The 25,368-nt window shown below is 40.7% G+C and overlaps 2 protein-coding genes across 2 annotated transcripts; both read right to left on the bottom strand.

The window, feature by feature from the left end:
- Positions 1-1,922: 1,922 nt before the first annotated feature.
- Positions 1,923-13,002, bottom strand: LOC146962586 (sodium- and chloride-dependent GABA transporter 2-like). Its single transcript, XM_085769943.1, has 16 exons — positions 12,970-13,002; positions 12,503-12,695; positions 11,951-12,085; positions 9,837-9,977; positions 9,586-9,673; positions 8,739-8,786; positions 8,284-8,413; positions 7,801-7,932; positions 6,287-6,390; positions 6,057-6,184; positions 5,473-5,585; positions 5,249-5,386; positions 5,016-5,112; positions 3,141-3,241; positions 2,552-2,701; positions 1,923-2,447 (listed from the first exon to the last, which is right to left on the bottom strand). Exons 2-16 carry the CDS (start codon positions 12,675-12,677, stop codon positions 2,280-2,282), a joined length of 1,848 nt encoding a protein of 615 aa, XP_085626069.1. The 5' UTR covers positions 12,678-12,695; positions 12,970-13,002; the 3' UTR covers positions 1,923-2,279.
- Positions 13,003-13,672: 670 nt separating this feature from the next.
- Positions 13,673-24,240, bottom strand: LOC146962585 (sodium- and chloride-dependent GABA transporter 2-like). The gene is made up of 16 exons (XM_085769591.1): positions 24,089-24,240; positions 23,666-23,858; positions 22,999-23,133; positions 22,462-22,602; positions 22,138-22,261; positions 21,161-21,208; positions 20,404-20,533; positions 19,281-19,415; positions 17,418-17,521; positions 17,191-17,315; positions 16,727-16,839; positions 16,496-16,633; positions 16,266-16,368; positions 15,254-15,354; positions 14,557-14,709; positions 13,673-14,468 (listed from the first exon to the last, which is right to left on the bottom strand). Exons 2-16 carry the CDS (start codon positions 23,838-23,840, stop codon positions 14,301-14,303), a joined length of 1,893 nt encoding a protein of 630 aa, XP_085625717.1. The 5' UTR covers positions 23,841-23,858; positions 24,089-24,240; the 3' UTR covers positions 13,673-14,300.
- Positions 24,241-25,368: the final 1,128 nt, after the last annotated feature.

Here is a 25,368-nt window from a genome sequence, read left to right as displayed (position 1 = left end):
TGCAATTCCACATGATGTCGTCACGTGTCTCCGGTAAAAAATTATATAAAATCAGTTGTGTATTAGTTTCGAAAGCATCGTGTTTTGTCATCATTGTTCTGATTGTATTGCTACAAAACAGGAAACGTGAGAGACATTCATTTTATTGATTATTTAATGAATGTTGATCCTCAGTCAGAAACCAATAGGCAAAGAGTCAAAACGGACTCATTGCACCAGGAGATTATAATGATTCATCAAGTTTATCACCATGTGTGTAGCTCTACATAGTATAGCCTACACACTACGCCAGAGGTCTTCAACAGGGGGTCCGCGACCCCTAGGGGGTCCGCGGAGGTACTGCAGGGGGGTCGCAAAAGTTTTGGTTGAGGGAAAAGAAATATGACAAAAGATATGGAAGTTATGAAAAAAAGATCCATTGTGAATATAGGGGTGTTCCCTGCTGCTGAACATCAGATTTTTACATACAAGTCCTTTGTTTTCCTATAATATAAGTGCAGGTGAGCCTTTATTGTATCCGATACAAACACGGCGCACCATCTCTCTCTCTCTCGCTCACTCCCCCCCCACCCCCCTCTAAAATCAGCCCGATGGCGGGCGCGCGCACACACACACACCACTGGCAGTGGTGCTGTGACACTCGGCCCCTGAACCGTCAGCTACACAACGATGGGACTTTAGTTTTCATTCTCCATACACACTCGTTAATTAACAGCACACACTCATACGATGGTGACGTTTACGCGCGCCGCCACGTCTGCTCATAGCGCAGCAATAATAAAGCAGCGTCAGGCCGTCACTGAAACGCTCCGTGGAACCGAGACATGACACGGCAGGCCCGCTGTAAATGTTTCCAGAATCAGCTCCGATGACCACGGTGCTGATGATTGGGGGTGAGTCGCGAGCGTCATATGTCTTGGTAGAGCACGGCCGCTGCAGCGACCCTCGGACAGTCCCATCGCTGCGTGTCAATCCCCCCTCTCACTTTCTCTCCGCGCCCCCGTCTCTCTCCAGCTGCTCTTTCAAAATAAATGCATAGAAAGTCTGAGAAAAAAACAAAGTAGGGGGAAAACTGCTTTGTTTTCTCTGTCTTTTTATGGTTTAGTAATTCTTTCATTGGTGCAGCAGCGTTCAGTTACCACAAGTGTAGTTGTGATCATGGCATGGCATATATTTTTTTTATATAAGTCCCTTTGAAATATAGGAGTCCCATGACCAGCCAAACTCCTAAAAAAAGCGTGATTTATAGTCCAGAATATGGCACTTTTGGCATATTGCACCAGGGCCGTTGCTAGGAATTCTGGGCCCCCTGAAAGAATACTAAAGTGGGCCCCTGCCCCCTGACTTTTCCACTTTTTTTCATAGACTACGTATGTATTATCATTTCCTGGCAATACAGGACTAGTTAAATATAAAACACAATTTTATACAATAAATATAAGTAGGGGGTCCCCGCTCCATCTCTCCATCAGTTTGGGGGTCCTTGGCCTGGAAAACGTTGAAGACCCCTGCACTACGCATTTTACTAATGTTTAATGTATTTAATTTGTGCAACTTCTTAATCTAAATTTTGTAGCTGTGTTTATTTATTCATGATAACTATTCACTGTATTATTCACTGTATTTGTATTATTGCACTTATTGTAACGGTATTCAGTATCTTTTATCCTTCTTTAGCCTGACCAGGGACAAAGACCGCAAATTAGCTGAAGCTAGACGTCTTGTATGCATCGCATTTTTCATTCTTTGTGGCAATGTTGTATGTATCGTCCCTGCAAAATAAACATTAAAATAAAAAAATAAAATAAAATAAAATAATAAATGAATTGGAGATATTGGGCCCATTGTGAAATAAAGTGGTTGTACTATACAACAGAGAAATATTCATAAACACAATATTTATTTCAGATACAAAACACACGTACAAATTGCAGTAAAAAAAAATATATAATTCACCAATCCATATACTATACACATTTTATGCTAACTCCTATTAACACTGTAGTTTTAACCTGAGTGACTACAATTTAGAGTTGTAAGTAAAATATGTGTAAAGGAGTATGTGGATTATAACCCTTCATTATTAAAAATTAATAGGGTTAAAGACTAATGTGCTAACAACAACAGGAAAGAAGTTCCGGAGTCACCAAGAGTGTAAACTTTTGTAAATATTTGGCAAATAATAAAAATGTGTCTCTGCTGTCGCACATTTGGAAACTTCATTGATGACATCAAACACCTTACTTTGCTGCATGTCTACAAAGTGTTACTAATTACTGTCAAACACTGGGATTTTCCTCCATCATCAGCTTCTCATTTCCTTCCTCAACATTCCTGGTCAGTCTCTCCTGTCCCACGGAGATGACCCGTTTGCACAGCGTGAGCACCGGCCTGTATGGCCGAGACTGACGCAGGTCTTTGGATGATCTTGTCATGTTTTTGGCATCCTACATTGGATTTAGGAAAACAAGTTGTAGCCACATGTAAATCACATATAGTGAAAATATATAATAATAGTTACTTTACTTGAAACTGTTTTGAATTCACTTACCCTGTACAGTGAGACCAAAATGAATGCTGGGATGCAAATCAGCGTACCGAGAAGTATGAGAACCGACACCACCTTGTACCCAGTGCGGAATGCATCATTAGATATCATGGACTCAATCACAAGTGACTGTGCAAGATGCATCACCATGAGCTAGAAGAAAGGAAACAGTCTAGTTAAAGAAAACAAGGAGGACAGGCCACTGACAGTTTTATGCACCTATGCAAATGGTATAAGTGACTATATACAATCCTGAAGTGTGTGGCTAAACATACAAAAATACCAGTATGCTCCTTTATCTGACACCTGTTAAGAATACTTTCTGTTCTGAAGCTGAGGAATAATTACCGATATAGCAAAAATGAAATATGTTAAACACAGCAAAGATGAAAGGTCTGAGAGAGGGAAACAGGGAGACGTAAAGATAAGAAGGGCAGCAAAAGATCTGTGCTTTGACATAATGTGAAGAAAATGATGATTAGAAATGAAAACATGAGAGGAAGTAGGTCATTAAAGCAGAGAGCCGGAAAGATGGAGACACAAGGTGAGAAGAGCCAAGTGACAGAGACGTGACCCAGGTGTGAGGCCTCACCCAGCTGACGACTGGTATGATGAACATCCAGCAGTACTTCAGCACGGGGAACGGCTTGTACCCGATCATGTCCTCGATGTTGTCATAGAAACGATCTGCACCTGCAGACCAGTCACGGACAGGAGGCGTTAGTCAATCAAAGGAGGACAAAACTGTTCTGTTTTTTTACTGGGACTACAATCAAATGTGATTCATTTGCATTTTATTTTCAACTTTATGCTTCTTAACACTTCCACTCCATGTTTACTGTTACTTTTACTACTTTCTTTTAACACATATAGTTACTTTCACAATGACCTACTGTAACTTCCTGTCACACTGTGCCTGTGATGTGTTTTAATACACAATGAGAGACTATAGCTAAGCTGTTAGCTGGGAGCAGGAGGGGAGGGAGGAAGAGCAACCAGCAAATAAAACAAATATAAAAAAGAAGAACTGAAGAAAGAAACATGTTAAAAAAAACATGGGACTGATGAAGTATGTGACCTGACTGATGGAACAACATCCACAACTTAATTTTTGCAGTTGTACGAACCTGTTTAGGAAATGCAGATACAACTCCATGAAGGAGACAGAAATCAACCGTGAAAACTAACCACAAGTTTGTGGACGAGGATAAGTGAGTGGCCTCGTTTAAATTTAGGAGAAGACACATCCTCACACCTCACACAGACTCAGCTTGAGGAGGCAGGGCGGGCCAACGAGTGGCTAAACAACTCAAACTGGGAGGAGGAAGCAGATGCGGAAAGCGATCGATATCTCACTCTGCATCGCTTTGCTGCAGCGTCTGGACTCTTGTGTGGAAATGAAAATGCACCTGTCTATGTCAGAGAAACACATCGCCAGGCTGTTTGTAAGAAATGTATAATAATTATAATAATATATTGCTTCCACAAGTGATACACAGAGAGGAACTCTCCACCCACGTGATGTAATTTAGCCAGTAAATGTGCTGATAATGAAGGTGTAGGAAGTGCTGAGAGCTCAGGAGATCCATCGGACTTAATGTTGGAAGAAGACGTACATGGATGTGAAAGATTAATATCTGTAGCACAAGTGATAGATGGAGCCAGTAGGCAGAGCACTGATCCCTCTGATTCAGGATAAACTCGGCTCAGGCGAAGCACTGAATGAATCATGCTGGTAAAATACTAGTAATAGTCAAAAACCTTTTTTTTTTGGTCTACTAAATTTACAGAGCTCAGTGGGAATCAAACAAATAGTATATAACACCGCACAATGTGTTGCTTGAGTCAGACTTGGTTTTTTTTCCCAAGTCTTTGTGCAAAGTCTGGACAAATATGAGCGAGGTGTTAGGCCTCTCACCTAATATTTGGTAATAAGAATCATATCAAAAATAATAAAGAAAGCTTTTGGTGCTCACAAATTTTCAATTCCCAATGTGTTTCAAATTAATTTGAAATCATTGCATCTGTAAATTAACAGACTCTAAATATTCTCAAACAAAATCTGATGCAGAGTCTTGTTTACTTCCTTCCGTTCCTTTTTGTGCTGTTAGAAGAGCTGTTTTACTCAAGATGAAAATAAAATGTAGATTTCAAAGTTGTTCTTTTTTTAATCTGAAGCTTTCTGACAGATAAGATTACAGTAATACAGATACAGATTAGTTGAAGGAACAAATGCTGCAGTCTAAGTAAGATGAGGAAATATTATAGAGCTCATTTTGGCATCTGAATGTTGCGCACTGCTGATTGTGCTGATAGTGTAAGGATAATAAACTAAAAGTTATCACAGATCACTGGTATCAGAGTTATACCTTATTAGAAGAGTCAATCAGATATTTAGAAGAAAGTAGTTTTCAGGCTTTTCGAGGTTAGTAAATCACTTTGGTGTTGGTCCAAAGGCATGACTTACCATAGACCCAGGAAATGATGACAGCCTCAAGACCGATGATGACATAGATAATTAAGGTGCAATGATAACTCAGTAGAAGTGAGAGGTGATGCCCCCCCTGAAACATGAGCAGAAAAAACATGTAGAACAAAGGTCAGTCAGAATGAGAGGAGGAACTGTACAGTAACCTTAACTTTGCGTTACATAACCAGCTTGTTACACTTTTATAATTATATCACTTGTTTTTACTTTACATTAGTGATGAGTGGCAGCCCCAGCAGGAAGGAAACGACAGCAATGACCAGGACCAGTATCTCTCTGCCCAGAGGCCTCCTCAGGTAACGTGGGAACAGGTCTGTAATGGATGTGGCCAGACTGTCCATGTACAGACACTGTGTGGGCGCAGAGCGGGACATTACCGTCTTTGTACAGTAACTAGAATGTGACCTTGATTTGTTCTGTGCTGTATGATATGTACCTGATTGTCTAGTTTCAAGACGAAGAACATGAAGAAGAGGAGAAAAGTCCAAAAAGATGAGCCAGGCAGCATTGTCAGAATCCTGGGTAAAGCTATGAAGAACAGCCCCATCCCTGTAGAAAGCACATGAATACATTTATTCATGGGTAAAACAAACAAATTCACAATAGAAAATCAAAAACAACAGACAGAAAGAAATAAACATATTTTTTGTGGAAGATGATTGACTTTTTTCTCATCATACTTATCATATGCTGACCTTTCAGACTTTTTTTCTCTGAATATTATTAATTAGTTTGATAACGTGCAACGTAAAAAAAAACCCACTTTACTTTGTTTTATGGAAGGTCTACATTATTTATCCTCATGTTACTTGTCACAGTAACTGAAACATTTTCAGATTTACGTATCTTAGGACAAGATGCCATCTTGTGGACATCGGTGGTTGTTGTCCATACTGCCCTCATTCACAGCAACAAAAATAATAAACAGTGATAAAAAAACAACTAATTTAGGATTCTTTAATGCCTACATTTATTGCATGACCTCGAGAGTGAAGGCTAAATAATAAGGAAGAGACTTACCACCTTCAAGAAAACCTTCGTTCATGTCTGATTCCAGCTGCTCAGACAAGAATCCCGCCATTGAGAACACAACCATACAAGCAAAAAAATTGGTGACGGCAACCAGAGAAGATAGTAGCCAACAATCCCTGCAACAGAACAACAAGACGAGGTCGAAGAAGACAAAAATGAAAGACATGCACATTTGATAAAATTGAGAGAGTAACATGTCTTTGAGTAAGGGCACTGACCTGTAGCAGTCGTTTTTGTATTTGTTGTAGCTTCCTAGTGTAGTCAGTACTCCCATGGACAGAAAGTGGGAGAAGACCACCTCATGCACTGCATTAATCCAAAGCTAGAGAAGGAATGAGAATGAGAAACTTTATTTGTATTTGTAAACTACATATGAGAGTTTCCTTGAAAGTTCACATTGTTGAAATAATCCGGTCCATATGCTTCTCATCAACCATTTGTCAGCTGAATGTATGCGTACATGTTTGTGTTTGTGTGTGTATGTATGTTCTTTTCTGTTTTTGTGTGTGTTGTATTTACAAGAATGTGCCCTGTGTGTGTATGGGGGAGGGGTTGTGGTCCTGGTGCTGGCACCATGTGGTTAACATTAGAAACACCATGGTGGCGTGAGCTGGCAAAACTCCAGATGAACATACTGGTGCATGAACGGCTCTGAGTGACTCACACTGGACAAAGAGGAAACTCTTGTGTCCTTTATCTGAAAGTCCTCTTGGCTTCCCTGCATACATGCAGGTGCATTCCAATGCACAAGGAGACACATTCACACATATACAGTAAAAGAGTCCAGATGTTGGCTGGAGTTCCTTCGTGATTTCCTGTGCAGTTTGAGCAGAGACTTAAGCAACACTCATTAAAAACAGGTCTGTTTTCACGTCTCTTTTTTAAGAGCATCTAGTATTGCATAACTCTTGTCCCATAACTGCTTTCATCTGTTTTCAGCCTTACGCCAAAATATATTCTTTGTTTTCCCATTTGTGTTTTTCCATGAGTACTGTGTATGGTTCCCACAGTGGGGTGGTTCATAGCTGTTTCACAGATGCAACACATCAATGTCTGATAGGAGGAGTCCCATTTTGCCTTCTAACAAAAGAAAAGGCGAATACAAAATGGATCTTGGTTGTTTTTTCTTGTTAAAGGTAGGAGACCTTTTTCTGGAGTGTTTTTACTGTACTGCAGGAATTCCTCTTCACACCCTGATTGCAACCAATTAAAATAACTGCTTTTTCACAAAAATGAAAAATGTGAGTCACTTGTGGAACGGACAATCCTGTAAAAACACCATCCAATCATGTTGAACGTGGATGGATTGTGATCTATCATCTATCAAACTGCCAACTTCCAAATTCTATGAACCAAATAAAATGTTGCTGCTTCATTAGGCTACGTAGCTGGCAATTCCCCATACTGCTCTGTGGCCAGTCTGTCACCTGTGCATGCATTCAGAGCATTCGTGTACACTCGTGGAACGCGCACCTTCAGCGCTGCAGAAACCTATTTTCAGACTTTACCCAGCAAAAAGAAATACTATTTTCCGCCAATTCAAGAATTCAAGACAATCTGCCTTATTACCCTACAAAATTATGTGCGGCAAGTTTTAAAACTTCTCAGCGTGTGAAATGTCATGTGTGGCGTGTGAGCGTGAGAACTTTTTGAAATGTGTAAGAGCCCTGGGCTGCACTGTGTATGCAAAGCAAAGCAAAGCAAACAGTTCATGAAGACATTAATTTCTTACTGAGCTATTCAAATCCTTGTAAAAATCGTTGAAGAAATATATCAGGCCACTTGCAGCTCCTGGGAGTGACACTCCGCGGAAGAAGAGGATGACCAGTAGCACATAAGGTAATGTGGCTGTGACGTACACCAACTACAACCATAAAAATGCACACAAACATTTTTTTTACAGTTTAAAATGCATTTACAATACACATGTCTGTAGAAGCTGTAAACATTATTAAAGTGAAATTGTCATGGCTAATGTTTTAGTACACTCTTGCCAATGCCATATCAAGCAAATACAGAGTAATCTTGTGATTCAGGTCTCTGCAATAATCTCCAGTGATTTTCAAGTGCTATATAGAGACACAATTACATTGAGTGCACTGTCAATTTATTTTGTTTCATTTACCAAAACAAAGAAGAGAAATTAAGCTTCGGACAGCAGACTGTGCATTGAGGGACTGCAACCAAATGTCCTGTATCCTAAAACAATACTCACCTTTCCTGTGATTCTGATTCCCTTCCATGTGCAGAAGTAACATATAACCAAGGCAAGCAGGAGACACAGAGCCAGGTCCCAGTGCACATTACCCAGGGACCCATCATCTGACAGCCTTAACACACGATTACTGTGAGACAGAGATACATTAACACACATACACAAACATAATTGTCTGCAAATAACAAGCAGGACTTCTGACTATAGCCTCCATATACAACAAAAGTGGAAAAAAAAACAGTTTACTTTGGATGGCTTCAGTTACTTTTATAAAAAATGCAGGGAAAAGAGCTGACATTTCTTTCCATGATGTAGCACAGATGCATATAGCAAGTGATCTCCTCTCACACCAAATCAGGGGATTATCATGTGGAAAGCTGTTTCAGCTGTGTCAATGCTTTTTTATGTTTAAAGATGTTGGGTGTGTCTGTGGATGTGTTTTGTGTGTTACTTACTACCAGTACTCCCATGCTGGACTCTGATCCCTGTTCTCGATGACATATCTGGAAAAATGACAGGTAGGTAAGTAAAGTGACTACTACCAATATTTATTATCTATTATTAAAGCAGAAGTAAGCGATCCGGTCGTTTTGGCTAATGCTGCGTTCCAGGCAGGCTTTTGAAACCGTAAATTACAGCTTCAAGTGTAGCCTGGCTCTCGCCAGACCCTTGTAGTTCCGCAAAGCTACGCTGAGCTCCACACAAGGGTCTGGGACTGCTCCATAGGCGATTCATTTCAGAAGGCGGGGCCTTGTAAAAAAATCTTGTATGTGATTGGATAAACCACTTGTCCGTTATCTTGAATGACGTGCTACTTCAGCCACTCACTGCGAGCCGCCATTGTTGTTTGACTCAAACAGTCGCTTCAGCGCTACGTCACACCTCAGAAAGTCCCGCCCGGCGATCCTGATTGGTTCATTATTTTTTGCTCCGGGGAAGAAGTTTGCATTGGCCTCGAGTCCAGACCCTTGTGTGAAGCTGAGCGTAGCGCCTCTGGTGGAGCTTTGCGGAACTACAAGGGTCTGGCGAGAGCCAGGCTAGTAAATGTGTGCTTTTCACCCCTAAACTGTCCTAAGGTAATGGAGCAACTACTAATTAGTTATCACAGAAACAGATGTAAGATCCCCCTCGTCTGAAAACATAAAAGCAGAGGTGTGTCCTGAAGCTGCTAAACCTGTGGAAGCTTAGGACAACCATGTATTTCTTAATATTCTTTTAATGTGTCACGTGCGTCAATATGATGAATCCCCGCTATGAGTTCAGTGTGTGCGACAAAAATTAGAGACAGCTTATCAGGTACACCGCAATAATAAAGATATAACTTGCCCATAATCAGAGGATGAATCCTCATAGGAGAAGTTTCTTGGAAATGAAGAGTTGTGACATAATTCTATAAGAAAGAAGAAAGAGAGATAAAGATGAGATTGATGGTGCACATTTCAAAATACTAAAATGTGAAGGAAGATTTGTCTTTGTTTCCTATGAAACAAGATTGAGGAAGTGTGTGTGTTTGTGAAATTCCATACAGCTAATAAGACACAGATGTGCCTTACCGGTGTTCCACTTGTTCCCGCATGTGGACCAAGGCAGAGGGCTTCGAAATGAGTTACCAAGGTAGAAGATAATCCATGAGAGCCCCACTATAGAGTAGATGTTGGTTATTGTCACAATCACTTGGGATACAATCCCAACCCCTGCAGAACACAGAAAGTTTTCACATAGTTAGTGAAAGTTTCTCACTGCTGTCTTATCCTGTTATGCAACAACTCCACTGGGCTGGACTACACTGTATGTGTATACATACAGTTACATATTATTTGGTTTGACATGACAGGTTTTACGGTCAGTAAAAAAAGAACTACACAAAAAAACACCATAACATACCAACTATCAAGGAGAAGTGCAGTTTTATACAACCTGGACCTTATTTCTGGCATAAAATATGGTCGTTTACTCACTTGTACTGTATTACTGTGGTGTCTTTAGAAGTCCTTCAGATAATATTTAGATCCATTCGAGAGTCATGTATATCCATATAGTGGGAGTGATCGGGGCACCGAACTGCAGCCTCTAAATAACACATTATTTGCCGCGAAATTCGTTCATTTCACTAATATTTTGTTATGTTTCATTGTGTATGTTACGTATCTTTGTCTCCAAAAGAAAGAATGGATCTAAATATCGTCCGAAAGACCCCTAATGACACCAAAGTTATATGGGTGAGTAAACAACCGTATTTAAAAAAAACGGCCCTTCTCCTTTAAATGTTCCCTGCTTTGACTAACCATTTATTTAAATTGAGCTTTGTTTGAAATGTAGATAATGGGGAAAATTAGCCTGCAAGTACAAGTTCAAGTCCAGGTTCAAGTTCAAGTTTAACTTTATTAAATCCGGTCGTTTTGGCTAACTTCTTGTCAGCCGATGGAGTTAGCAGTCCCCGCCCTCGTCCCTATGTCACCACATTCACGCGCATCCCTTGGCTGCACACACAGAGAGGACCGCCCCTTTATGCCGTTCTCTCTCCTCATTGGATAAAGGTTGTAGGATACAAGGAAAGTTTTCTCCTCGGCTTACAGCAGAGCAGAGTGACTGACAGACCCGAGTTTCAGACCAAACACTCTATATAAGTGATTGCTGTCGGAAGATATAACTATTTAAGACTTATATTAACACAAAAATATTGCTTACTTCTGCTTTAAAACCCTGCTCCTAAACATCCATTTGGAATGACTCTTAAAGGGATAGTTCAACATTTTGGCAAATTGGCCCATTGCCATAATCGCTATAGTCATAGCAGTAGGTTCGTTACCTTTAATTGCTGGTGTAAGCTATTTTTAGAACGGCGGAACGCAGCCGTGAGCTGCTCAGAGCTACGCTACGGAGGCTAATGGGATTTCTTGGTTTCCCTCATCAAATACACAATCCAACAACTCCAAAACACACAAGATGTGACCTGCACATTCACCACGCTATGAGATAATAACAGAACGTTACGAGACAGAGTCGTTTTAGAGGTAAATTGATGCAAAACAGCTGATGTGCGTTGCGTTCAGGGACAGTTTTTCAGCAAGCAGTCTCTGTATTTACCTCTAAAACAACACGTTCCATTATTATCTCATAGCGTGGTGAATGTGCAGGTCACATCTTGTCCACGAGAGTGTTTTTGGATTGTGTATTTGATGAGTTTGATGAGAGAAACCACGAAATCCCATTAGCCTCCATAGCGTAGCTCTGAGCAGCTCACGACTCTGCTCCGCCGTTCTATAAATAGTTTACACTGACAAATAAAGGTAACGAACCTACTGCTATGACTATAGCGATTATGGCAATGGGCCAATTTGCCAAAATGTTGAACTATTCCTTTAACAGTTTAGTAAAAAAGCCTTTATGTCCTACTATTTACATTTTTTTTAGGTATATTTTTGGGGGCTTTTTTGCCTTTAATGCACAGGACAGTTGAGAGAGAGAGACAGGAAATGGGAGGCAGAGAGGGGGGGAATGACACGCAGGATAGGGCCGCTCAACGCAGGATTCGAACCGGGGTCACCTGCAGTGAGGACTGTAGCCTCAACACATGGGGCGGGTGCTCTACCAACTGAGCTACCAACTATTTACACATTTTAAGAATTTCCAATTCAACAAACAACCCAAGCCTTTTTTGTTTTACCCTGAAACATGGGGCAGATCTTCCTCCAGGTGGTGACTGCACCCTCACTCGTGTACTGACCCAATGCTGTCTCCAGGAAGAGCATGGGCATGCCAATGAAGAAGAGGCAGACGCAGTAAGCGTACAAAAAACCAACTGAAAAGAGATGTAAAGCAGGGGGTTACTATACAGTACAAGCATGCCATGAACTGACAGTTCCTAAAAACATAGGCTGCAAAGCAACAAACTTCTCCATGGTCGAGGATTATTGAGAAAACTGATCATGTAACTAGCTGCAAGTGGAATAACAGAGATCAAACTGACAGATTTACAGCTTTGAGTGTCCTTCTCTTCCTCTTTTCACCTAACAGTTTTCTATTTCTTATGCATTTGTATATGACATGTATTATGTATTATGTTGCACAACATATATGAACAGGCTTTGCTGCATTGGAAAAACAAGTATAAACAAACTCATAGTCAGGCACAGACAGATGTTCAGGCTGTCTGCCAAACCCAACCTATAGGTTCCCGGCAACAAAAGGTCACAAATGCCCGCAACCAGTCCCTCACCTCCTCCAAATATGTGAGAGTAAAAGGCAAATCTGCCTATTTGTCCCATGTCAAAGAGAAATCCAATCATCGAAAAAATAAACTCCTTTTTGTTGGCCCACTTCTCCCTGGGACGGACCCCTTCATCTGGCTCCACATTCCTATCGGAGTCTCCTTCAACAGTTTCCCTATCCATGGTCTCTCAGTCGGTTCCCTGCACATAGAAGACATCTGAGTGAAATGCAAACCTGTTTTCATGTGCTCTTCTCAGACACACATGGAACAACAAAAACAGCTCACACTGGCTTGTATTCAAGTCTCTGGTTCTCCAAAAGAAAGAGAAAGTGACACTCTATGATCAAATGTCAAAATGCAATAATGACTTCAAAGACATACTGTATATTGAAGAAGAAAAAACACTGAAAAACATAATCTGAGCCAATCATTATTCTAACCACTTGAAATATTAAGGGTTCAAGTTTACTCACCGGCAGATTTTTCCGTGCACAACTGTCTGAGAGAAGTTGAGGAAAAGACTTCATGTATACAAGGGAGTGGCCTAAAATGCCTGCCACAGTCTTCCCCCCCCCCCCCCACCACAGGACTACGTTCAAAGTTGTGGGAGACAGCTGGCATCCTGCTGTCATGTAACCAAAAAGAAAATGTAATGAAAATGAAAAACTAATCTATTGAGAAACAAAAAAAACAAGTCTAGTCAGGATCAAACAATCTTGAGGTTGTTACGGTCTCCTGTTAATGTCTTGTTTAATGGACTTGGACGCCTCCATGGAAACGGCTCTCTGAACGCTATGCAATTCCACATGATGTCGTCATGTGTCTCCGGTAAAAATTATATAAAATCAGTTGTGTATTAGTTTCGAAAGCATCGTGTTTTGTCATCATTGTTCTGATTGTATTGCTACAAAACAATATTATTATTATTGATTATTTAATGAATGTTGATCCTCAGTCAGAAACCAATAGGCAAAGAGTCAAAACGGACTCATTGTACCAGGAGATTTAACATATTGATTCATCAAGTTTATCATCACCATGTGTGTAGCTCTAGCCTACATAGTATAGCCTACACACTAAATGAATTGATGATATTGGGCCCATTGTGAAATAAAGTGGTTGTACTATACAACAGAGAAAACACAATATTTATTTCAGATACAAAACACAGTACAAATTGCAGTAAAAATATATATATATAATTCACCAATCCATATACTATACACATTTTATGCTAACTCATATTAACACTGTAGTTTTGACCTGAGTGACTACAATTTAGAGTTGTAAGTAAAATAGCATAACTAAAAAATGTGTCAGATTTGTGAACTTATTGTTCCATTAAAGGGGAAGTCCATAGATTTCAGTGAGGGAGTATCTTTTCTTCTTCTTCTTCTTCTGATGGCTACATTGGGCTTTACTACACAAATTGCATGTGAAGCTATTGGCAGTGGTGTTGCATTCTGGGTAAAAAAAAATTAGGGGAATATAAAAGGTGATGTTTATAGTTAGAGTTGCACTGAAACCGTTTAGGAATATTAAAGGAGTGCTAAACACTTACAAAGGTTAATATGTGTAAAGGAGTATGTGGATTATAACCCTTCATTATTAAAAATTAATAGGGTTAAAGACTAATGTGCTAACAACAACAGGAAAGGAGTTCCGGAGTCACCAAGAGTGTAAACTTTTGTAAATATTTGGCAAATAATAAAAATGTGTCTCTGTTGTCGCACATTTGGAAACTTCATTGATGACATCAAACACCTTACTTTGCTGCATGTCTACTAAGTGTTACTAATTACTGTCAAACACTGTGATTTTCCTCCATCATCAGCTTCTCATTTCCTTCCTCAACATTCCTGGTCGGCCTCTGCTGTCCCACGGAGATGACCCGTTTGCACAGCGTGAGCACCGGCCTGTATGGCTGAGCCTGACGCAGGTCTTTAGATGAGCTTGTCATGTTGTTGACATCCTGCATTGGATTTAGGAAAACAAGTTGTAAACATAGCCACATAAGAGTTGATCTTAGTTATATTTAAAACTGTTTTGAATTCACTTACCGTGCACAGTGCAATCAAAATGAATACTGGGATGCAAATAAGCACAGAGCAAAGTATGACACCACCGAGTGCGCTGTACCAAATGCTGGGTATGTAATCACCAATGAACCAAAACACACCCCCAGCTTGATCCAGTTCAAACATCAGTGTGAGCTAGGGGAAAGGAAACAGTCCAGTTAGAAAAAAAGCAGGACTGACCACTGAGAGGTATGTGCACATACTGTATGCAAAGGTATAAGTGACTATATACAATCCTACAATCCTGAAGTGTGTGGCTTAAAGAGAAACTATGCAAGATTTTTACCTTCATTCAACAGCTTCGGAGTAATTGTGATGGTTAAATAAATGACTTGACTGGACTTGCATAGTTTCCCCTTTAACATAGAAAAATACCAGTATGCTCCTTTATCTGACACCTGTTAAGAATCAACTTTCTGTTCTGAAGAACAATTACCGATATGGCAAAATGAAATATGTTAAACACAGCAAAGATGAAAGGTCTGAGAGAGGGAAACAGGGAGACGTAAAGATAAGAAGGGCAGCAAAAGATCTGTGCTTTGACATAATGTGAAGAAAATGATGATTAGAAATGAAAACATGAGAGGAAGTAGGTCATTAAAGCAGAGAGCCGGAAAGATGGAGACACAAGGTGAGAAGAGCCAAGTGACAGAGACGTGACCCAGGTGTGAGGCCTCACCCAGCAGACGACTGGTATGATGAACATCCAGCAGTACTTCAGCACGGGGAACGGCTTGTACCCGATCATGTCCTCGATGTTGTCATAGAAACGGTCTGCACCTGCAGACCAGTCACGGACAGGAGGCGTTAGTCAATCAAAGGACAAAACTACAATCAAATGAGATTCATTTGCATTTTATTTTCAACTTTATGGTTCTTAACCCTTCCACTCCATGTTTACTGTTACTTTTACTACTTTCTTTTAACACATATAGTTACTTTCACAAATGAAACAAATGGAAAAAAGGTACACAGGGAAATAAAACCCAATCTCAGGAAGACAAAGGGAAGATCTCGCGTGAAAATCTTGCATGATTTGCACTGACCGGCGGAACAATTTTTCATGTTGGGGCTTCAATACAAGAGGGACATTACAGACGAGCAGTATGGAGGTATTTGGATGTTTTTTGGTGTGTCTTTTTGGATGAAGAAAAGTGGTATCCATTCATAACCATTATATGGACAAATACTGCTGCACGGACCCCCCCATAATTCAGAGAAGGCACGCAGGACTCTGAAAATTCTCACAGCCCTTAGTCGACATGAGGGTGAGTAGATAATGAGTGAAATTTGAATTTTGGGTGAACTCTCCCTTTAATTTTACAGGTGTACAACAGCAAAAAACAGCTGTCGAACCTGTTTCGGAAGTAGTTCCATGAATGAGACAGAAATCGGCAGATTTGATGACAGATGAGATGAATACAGATACAGATTAGTTGATGAAGGAATAAATGCTGCAGTCTGAATCACGTAAGACGAGGAAATATTATAGAGCTCATTTTGGCAGCTGGCCTGAATGTTGTGCACGCTGAGGATGTTGTCTGTTGATCACAGACAACTGGCATCATACTAATTTGGAGTATCAGTTATACCTTATTGGAAGATTGATCTGATATTTAAAAGAAAGTCATTTTCAGGCTTTTTGAGGTTAGTAAATAACTTTGGTGTTGGTCCAAAAAGGCATGACTTACCATAGACCCAGGAAATGATGACAGCCTCAAGACCAACGATGACAAGGATGGAAAAATTGCTGCCGCTGGCAAAATCAATTAATGTGAAGAGGTGAAACCCCCCCTGAAACATGAGCAGAAAAATCATGTAGAAAAAAAGTCAGTCAGAAAGGAGGAACTCACTTTTAACATTTTCAGTACATAGCCATCTTGTTACACGTTTCTAATTGTATCACTTGCTTTTACTTTACATTAGTGATGAGTGGCAGCCCCAGCAGGAAGGAAACGACAGCAATGACCAGGACCAGTATCTCTCTGCCCAGAGGCCTCCTCAGGTAACGTGGGAACAGGTCTGTAATGGATGTGGCCAGGGTCTCCATGCACAGACACTGTGTGGGCGCAGAGCGGGAGATTACAGTCTTGTACAGTAACTAGAATATGACCTTGATTTGTTCTGTGCTGTATGATATTGCCAACAGTACCTGATTGTCTAGTTTCAAGAGGAAGAGCATGGTGAAGAAGAGAATAGCCCAAAAAGATGAGCCAGGCAGCATTGACAGAACCCTGGGTATACCTATGAAGAGCAGCTCCACCCCTGTAGAAAGCACATGAGTACATTTATTCATGGGTAAAACAAAACAAATTCACAATAGAAGATCAAAACAGACAGAAAGAAATTAACAAAATTTTGTGCAAGGTTTTTTTCATCATACCCTTAATGATATGCTGACCTCTGAAAGGTCTACATCATTTACCCTCATATTACTTGCCACAGTAACTGAAAGATTAACACAAGATGCCATCTTGTGGACATAAGTGGTTGTTGTCCATACTGCCCTCATTCACAACAACATAAATAATAAACACATCAACTAAGTTTGGAAGCCTACATGACTTTGAGAGCTAAATAATGAAGCTAGATAATGAAGAGGGAGACTTGACTCACCGCTATACATTAACTCGTGAATATCTCTATTGAGCTCCTCAGACAAAAATCCCATCATTGAGAACACAACGATACAAGCAAAAACATTGGTGACGGCAATCAGACAACATAGTATCCAACAATCCCTGCAACAGAAACAAAACATTAGCCTGCACTGTCAAAGAGGACACAAATTAAGGACGTGCATAGCTGGAGAGAGCAACATGTCTTTGAGTAAGGGCACTGACCTGTAGCAGTTGTTGTTGTATTTGTTGTAGCTTCCTAGTGTAGTCAATACTCCCATGGACACAGCATGAGTGTAGAGCACCTCACACACTGCAGTAGTCCAAAGCTAAAGCGGGTAAGAGATGTGTAAGTATGTGTAAACTGAGAGTTGAACCTTGAAAGTTCACATTGTTGAAATAATCCGGTCCATATGCTTCTCATCAACCATTTGTCAGCTGAATGTATGCGTACATGTTTGTGTTTGTGCGTGTTTGTGTGTTCTTTTCTGTTTTTGTTTGTGTTGTATTTACAAGAATGTGCCCCGTGTGTGTATGGGGGGAGGGTTGTGGTCCTGGTCCTGGTCCTGACACCATGTGGTTAACATTAGAAACACCACGATGGCGTGAGCTGGCAAAACTCCAGATGAACATACTGGTGCATGAACGGCTGACTCTCAGCCTTAAGTCTGTGGTAAACAGTCTCCTCCTCTGACACTGGACAAAGAGGAAACTCTTGTGTCCTTTATCTGAAAGTCCTCTTGGCTTCCCTGCATACATGCAGGTGCAATCAAATGCACAAGAGGACACATTCACACATATACAGTAACAGTGTCCAGATGTTGGCTGGAGTTCCTTTGTGATTTCCTGTGCAGTTTGAGCAGAGACTTAAGCAACACTCATTAGAAACAGGTCTGTTTTCACGTCTCTTTTTTAAGAGCATCTAGTATTGCCTAACTCTTGTCCCATAACTGCTTTCATCTGTTTTCAGCCTTACTCTCTGTTTTCCCACTTGTGTTTTTCCATGGGTACGGTGTATGGTTCCCACAGTGGGGTGTTTCATAGCTGTTTCACAGAGGATGCACACATCAGTTTCTGATAGGAGTCCCATTTTGCCTTCAAACAAAAGAAAGGGCTAATACTTCAACATGATGCATCCAAGTAACATATTAGCAAAGGAATCCAGCAAAAGAGAAAGACTGAAGACACAAATCAAGTGTCTTCTTCTGATCTTTGTGCAACATCATTCTTAAAAAGTTTTGATTATTTTTATGTAGACACTTTTCAGAGGAAAATTCATGCAAACATGTGCATGTACACATGCCCGAATAGAAAGAGGAAGTCATTCCATGCCAGCCCATAGTCAAATGCTGAGGCTTAACCCTTCAGCGATAAAATGTGACCCCTGAAGCTGGGAGATTTGCCGTGAACTGTCAAGAGGAAGGGAAACAGACAAAAGCAGATGGTGGAGGATGGGGGGGTCCATACCATAGGAGAAAGACCCCCTTTTTTAAGTCTCTCTTACTGGACAGATGCTCTCATTGTGCAACAGCGCCCCAAGCAGTCCAGAATCCATGTTTTTTCTATTCCCCTTTCAGTTTAGAGATGACATCATTGGACTGAATGAATAATGCAGTGGTGGTAAACGGCTGACGACGGTTTCAGCTTCAAGTTAGTGACTGGCTTTTTTGCATTTACCCGCGTGATGTGTTGGAGAGTAGCGTTTTTGCTCCTGTGTGAGGATGTTGCAGTGTTTTTTTGGGGTTTTTTTTTTTTTGGCAAACTTCCCACTAAAAATGAATCTTGGTTTGTTTTTCTTCTTAAGCCTCTGTCATGGGATCGGAAGCAAGAGTCAAGGCAACGTATAATGTGGGGTTGTGGGAGTAGTGGGCTAACAGGACACTGGATTCATCCTGTTGGAATATAGACACATAGCGAACAGAGAGAGGGCTGTTGAGAGGTCAATAAAGAGGATGTTCTTGTTTGTTGGTTGAAATAAAAGTGCACTGACAACTTGATTTGAGAGTCACATATACCAGACAGCAGTACAGTGGCTGCACTGTGTATGTATAGCAAAGCAAACAGTTTATTATGCCATTAAGTTCTTACCCAGACATCATGCCACCGCCTGAAATCAGGTGCGAAGCAATAGCTCAGGCCTGCTGCAGCTCCTGGGAGCGTCACTGCACGGAAGAAGAAGATGACCAGTATCGCATAAGGGAGCGTGGCTGTGACGTACACCACCTACAAACATAAAAATGCACACAAACATTTGATATGGTTTAAAATGCATTTACAGTACGTATGTCTTTTGTTATAGACATAATACATTCTCTTATTTCCTTGTGCTTGAATTAAATTAAATTGGCTGTAAACATATTATCACACTGTGCTATATCAAGCAAATAGAGAGCAATCTTATGATTTAGGTTTCTGGTCACTTAGTGAGTATAAATTCAATATTCATCCGAGCCTAAGTTTCCTAATATGACTGATTGTACCCCTGTACATCTGAAGCCGCCATCCACTCATGATTGCGCATTCATCAATCGCACAAGCTATCACTCTATAAATGTAGGATACAGATAATTTGTGAATGCAGCAATGTCAGTTAAGTTCCTCTTCTTTGTTCGTCTTCTGTTTATCCATGTAATAAAGGGAGCAGGACAAGGCTTGTAAAGTATAGATAGATCGGGGCGTGCCATTTAAATTATGATTGTTTTCAACCACCAGATTTATCAACACCGTGCCAGTTTTACACCAAAATCAGCAACATACACACCTTTGATAATGTTTTTTTGCCCACAATAAATATTGTTTATATTTCTTACACATGAGTGCCAGTCTCTACAATTTTTGTAACGTTGTTTTACTGTGCACCCGGACCTGTCAACACTTTTTTGGAGTTGTGCGGATGTTCTCAACACTTGGGTCTCCACAAATGAAATTTGAAAGGCAACATTCGGCAGGTTTACGTAGGCTAAATCAAACGTGATGAGTACAAGAATAATTAATAAGTGATTTGCAAGTGCTATATAGAGACACAGTTACAGAATGTAAATTCATGCAAGTAGTTTGACACAATGAAAATAAGGATAATGGTTTTTGTGAGGACCAAACTGTCAATGTATTTAATTTTTGCCATAACAAAGTAGAGAAGGTGAGCTTCAGACAGCAGACTGTGCATTGAGGGACTGCAACCAAATATCCTGTATCCTAAAACAAGACTTACCTTTCCTGTGATTCTGATTCCCTTCCATGTGCAGAAGTAACATATAACCCAGGCAAGCAGGAGACACAGAGCCAGGTCCCAGTGCACATTACCCAGGGACCCGTCATCTGAGACTCTTAACACACGATTACTGTGAGAAAGAGATAGGATTACGTTAACACACATACACAAACACACAAGTGACTATAGCCTCCATATACAACAAAAGTGAGCAACGCCCAGTTTACTTTGGATGGCTTCAGTTTTATAAAAACTGCAGGGAAAAAGAGCTCACATTGTTCTTATGATGTAGCACAGATGCATATAGCAAGTGATATGCCAAACTCCTCTCACACCAAATCAGAGGATTATCATGTGAGGAGACCTAGCCATGTGTTGAAATGGCTTTAAACTGAAAGAAAAAAAACAGGGGAGGGTTAGGCAACAACTATCAAAGCTGGAAGTTGAATAAGGTGGTGTGAGGGTTCATTTGTGGCTCCTGAGGGATGTAACTGGCTTGTTTTCACTGCTGTGTTGTGTGGGAGGGAACGGTTCACCTTGTGTTGATTCACCATTAGCATCACTCAGTACCCCAAGAGAAAAAATACTGCTTGGTATTTGGGAAGCATTAAAAGCTATTACTGAGGAATGTTCAACCCAAACAGAGTCTCACTGGAGACGATGATATTACTGGCAAGTAGTTGTTTTTTGTTTTGTGTTGTTTTTTATTATTAAAAATGCTGGATGTGCATGTGGATATGTTTTGTGTGTTACTTACAAATAATACTCGTGTTCTGGACCGTTCGATGTCGTATCCGTGTCATTCCTGGAAAAATTGCAGGCAGGTAAGTAAAGTGAGTGAGTTGACATAATAATTTTAGACTGTGTGTAATTTTTTTTTTTTTTTACACATTTCCAGTGCATTCATTTTGAACATTATCACACAGACAATGCAGTTTAATCTATACAGTTCAAACAGAGCCTGATTTACTAAGATCCCAGAGCTCCCGGTCCTGGTCCTAGGGCTGAGCAGCCAGGTACTGGAGAGGGAGGAGAGGAAAGGAGAGGAGAGGAGCGCACCGGAGGAGAGACATGCAGTGTGCGTAGCAGCGCTAAAAGGACTTTTAACACACCTGAAAAACTGCTACAGTTCACTGGAATGACCCAGATGCGAGGAAATGAACCGATCATGTAACTAGCTGCAAGTGGAATAACTGAGATCAATCTGTAAAATACAGATATTTGCATATTCATCAAGGAAAACGCGCTAAATGGATTGTGCGTGCTATTTTGCCTGTTTGAGAGATGCAATTATTGATGTAACCAGTTAGTAGATCAGCTTCAACATGCGTTTGCACGTGCAATCAAGTTTGCACACGTTTTTACACATGCAAACCTTTAGAAAATCAGGCCCTTCGTATTCTTGTGATAACTGGCCCTTTGACATTTACTACAATTTGACACTCTACTTGTTTTCTAGATTTACTGGCTGGCTGCACTATTCACCCCTAAACTGTCCCAGGGGAGCAATTAATAGTGTCGGTTTTTATCACAGAAACAGATGTAAGACCCTCCTCCTCTGAAAACATAAAAGCAGAGGTGTGTCCTGAATCTGTTAAATCTGTGGAAGCCTAGGACAATCATGTATTTCTTAATATTCTTTTCATGTGTCGGTTCAACATGATGGGTTCAGTGTTTATGGCAAAATTACTGACAGTTCACCAGGTACACTGCAATAACAGAGATGTAACTTACACATACATGTAGTCTGTGAATGTGGGGTCTTCAGGCAAAGTGAGGTTGTTTAGAAATGACCAGTTGGTACCAGGGCGAAACAAATGAGGGTTGGCAAAGATGCTGACATGACTGTGACATAATTCTATAAGAAAGAAGAAAGGGATATTGATGGTGCACACTGCAAAAATACTAAAATGTGTAGGATGATATGTTTTGTGTTTCCTCTGAAGCAAGATTTATAGCATAGTAGTGTGTGTGTGTGTGTGTGTGTGTGTGTGTGTGTGTGTGTGTGTGTGTGTGTGTTAAATTCTATACAGCTAATAAGATACAGATGTGCCTTACCAGTGTTCCACGAGTTCTCACATGTGGACCAAGGCAGAGGACTTCGAAATGAGTTAACAAAGTAGAAGATAGTCCAAGACAATGCCACGATGAAATAGATGTTCACATATGTCACAATCACTTGGGATGCAATCCCAACCCCTGCAGAAGACAATGAATGTTCACATCGTTAGTGAAAGTTTCTCACCGCTGTCCTACAGTATCCTGTTATGCAACAGTTACAACTCCACTGGGCTGGACTGGGTCCCAGGCTCCAACACTGCATACATGTGTTATATGCTCTGACAGTTACGTGTTATTATAGATCCCCTTGGTTTAACATGACAAGTTTGAGGGATAGTAAAAAAAAAAGAACTACTAAAACCCCACAAAAACCACAACTTAACTGCCAACAATCAAAGTTTGGGGAAAAAAGCTTATATGTCCTACTATTTAGTTTCCAATTGACAATGAAGAAAACACAACATTTCCTGTTTGTTTCTCAACTAATTCTTACATCATACTTTAACAAACATATACCCAAGCCTTTTCATTTACCCTGAAACATGGGGCAGATCTTCCTCCAGGCGGTGACCGCACCCTCACTCGTGTACTGACCCAAAGCCGTCTCCAGGAAGAGCATGGGCATGCCAATGAAGAAGAGGCAGATGCAGTGGGCGTACAAAAAAGAACCTGAAAAGAGATGCAGATGAATGTAGGCGATGTGAAACAAGGGGTTACTATACTAGCACTGACAACGTCTGTAAAACCATATCCTGCAAAGTAGCAAATCTTCTACATATTAAAGGATTATTGAGAAAACTGATCATGTAACTAGCTGCAAGTGGAATAGCTGAGATCAAGAAATTCAGAATTCAGAAATTACACCAAGTCTTATTGACCCCATACATAAAATAATTATGTAGGCTACAAACGTCAAAATATTTTTTTGGGAGGGACAATGATATAAAATAAAATCACCTGTTCCCTGTGTTTCAAAGTGACAGATTTACAAATTTGAGTGTCATCTTCCTCTGTTTGTCTAACTCTTGTTCTTGTCTGTTCTTCTATGTCTTACTTTGTTGCACTGACGAATCATTGCTTGTGCATGTTGTAAATAAACTTGTAAATAGGCACAGACAGGTTTTTAGGCTGTCTGCCAAGTCCAACCTCTGCACCTGCTTGTTTTCAGCCAACATGTACATATTCAAACCTTGCCCCTCACCTCCTCCATGTCTGAATATCAGATAGGGAAATCTGACTAAAGTTGGCAGGCCAAAGAGGATCCCAGTCATTGATAACATAAACTCCTTTTTGTTGGCCCACTTCTCCCTTGGCCGGACCCCTTCATCTGGCCCCACATTCCTATCGGGGTCTCCTTTGACAGTCTCCTCAGTCATGGTCTCTCAGCCTGTTCCCTGCACATACAGGACATTTGAGGGGTTGTTTGTTTATTGTTGACAATTGTCATATCATATTTTTCTCTTATTCTGGTTAAATCCTCTCCAACAGAAAGAGAATGTAACAATTTAATCAAAACTTCAAAGACATATTTTGAAGAAGAAAAAAAAAACAAAAGGAAAACTTAATCTACTTAAATAATTACATTTCTCTAAATAATAAACGACTTGGAATTTCTGTTACTCACCCGCCGATTTCCCGAGCACAACTGTCTGAGCAGTTGAAGTAAAGACCTTTTGTGAACAGGGGAGTGGCCTAAAGGATGCCTGGCTGCTACACAGTTTTGTTTTCCCACCATAGGACCGCGTTCAGTGGTGTGGGAGACATTAGAAATGACAAAAGTAGACTGGGAGAAAAAAAAGAAGTCTAGCCTACTCAGGATCAAATAATCCTCAAAAAACATCTGCCGATGCAGTACAGTGTTCAGTTTATCTATTATCATAGTTTATTTATTATCATGTTTTATAATGAAGTCTAACAGTGCACAGCGATAAGTTCGAGGATCTCTCACTCTACCACTCCCCTTGCGTTTCCATTACCCCTTGAAATGCGCAAAACCTAAATATCGAAATTAAAAACTGGTAATGGAAACACCTACATTTCGAAAAAACTCTCAAATATCGCAAAAAAGTTTTTGCGCTCTCATGAGGTGGTTTTTGAGACGTATCGATACAAACGTGTATCGCAAAAGTGTAATGGAAACACTTTTTTCGCTTTTCTACACGTCACCGGAGTTGTGTGTCCACGCTGTGTTGGTTTAGGGGACAAATGAACCACATGTTTATTGTAATGCATTGCTGACCTGGGCATTGTTTCTCAATAAATTAGAAAAACCTTTCCTATCGTTCCCCTTTTCCCTGCATGGTTGAAGGAGACTGGCTCGCATCCACGCTCCCACTCCCTCCTGGACACAACCACCTATATTGTTGTCAGCGCCTCATCACCGCTGGTGTTTAAAAGGCTCCGTTCTTTCTGCAGTCAGGTTAATGCGCACATCCGCCGTGTTAGTAAACAAATAGTCCCTCTACATCAACGGAGGCGACCGTGCTTGATCAGCTTGGGTTGGAGGTGGTGTGAGTGCGGGCCAGCGGGGGACAGGGGAGGGGGGGCATTCGGGCTTCAGCACGGTACAACTGGCCCGTGTGAGTGCGCCCCTATTTGTGGCCGCTGCAGCGCCACACGGGCTTTGCCTTTCAGTAATCAAGCGCTGTTTTTGTCTTTGTTAAAAACAATAACAGCAACAGCTGTAAGCAGCTGAGATCGCTGTGCCGTCACCATAGAAACGCAAGACGCATTACGGCTCATTCGCAAAATACCTTTCAATGGAAACACCCGCAAATAGCAATTGCACTTTTTCGAAGTTTCAGAAATATCGCTTTTATTTTGCGAAAATCTGTAATGGAAACGCAGCTGACATACGGTAACTCCCATAATTAAAAGAGAACACCTGTTGGAGCTGCAAGACAG

This window comes from Trachurus japonicus, chromosome 23 (assembly GCF_045865225.1).
Source record: "Trachurus japonicus isolate A0001 chromosome 23, Traja_1.0".
NCBI classification, from domain to species: domain Eukaryota; kingdom Metazoa; phylum Chordata; class Actinopteri; order Carangiformes; family Carangidae; genus Trachurus; species Trachurus japonicus.
This window is presented reverse-complemented; position numbering and strand designations above follow the sequence as displayed.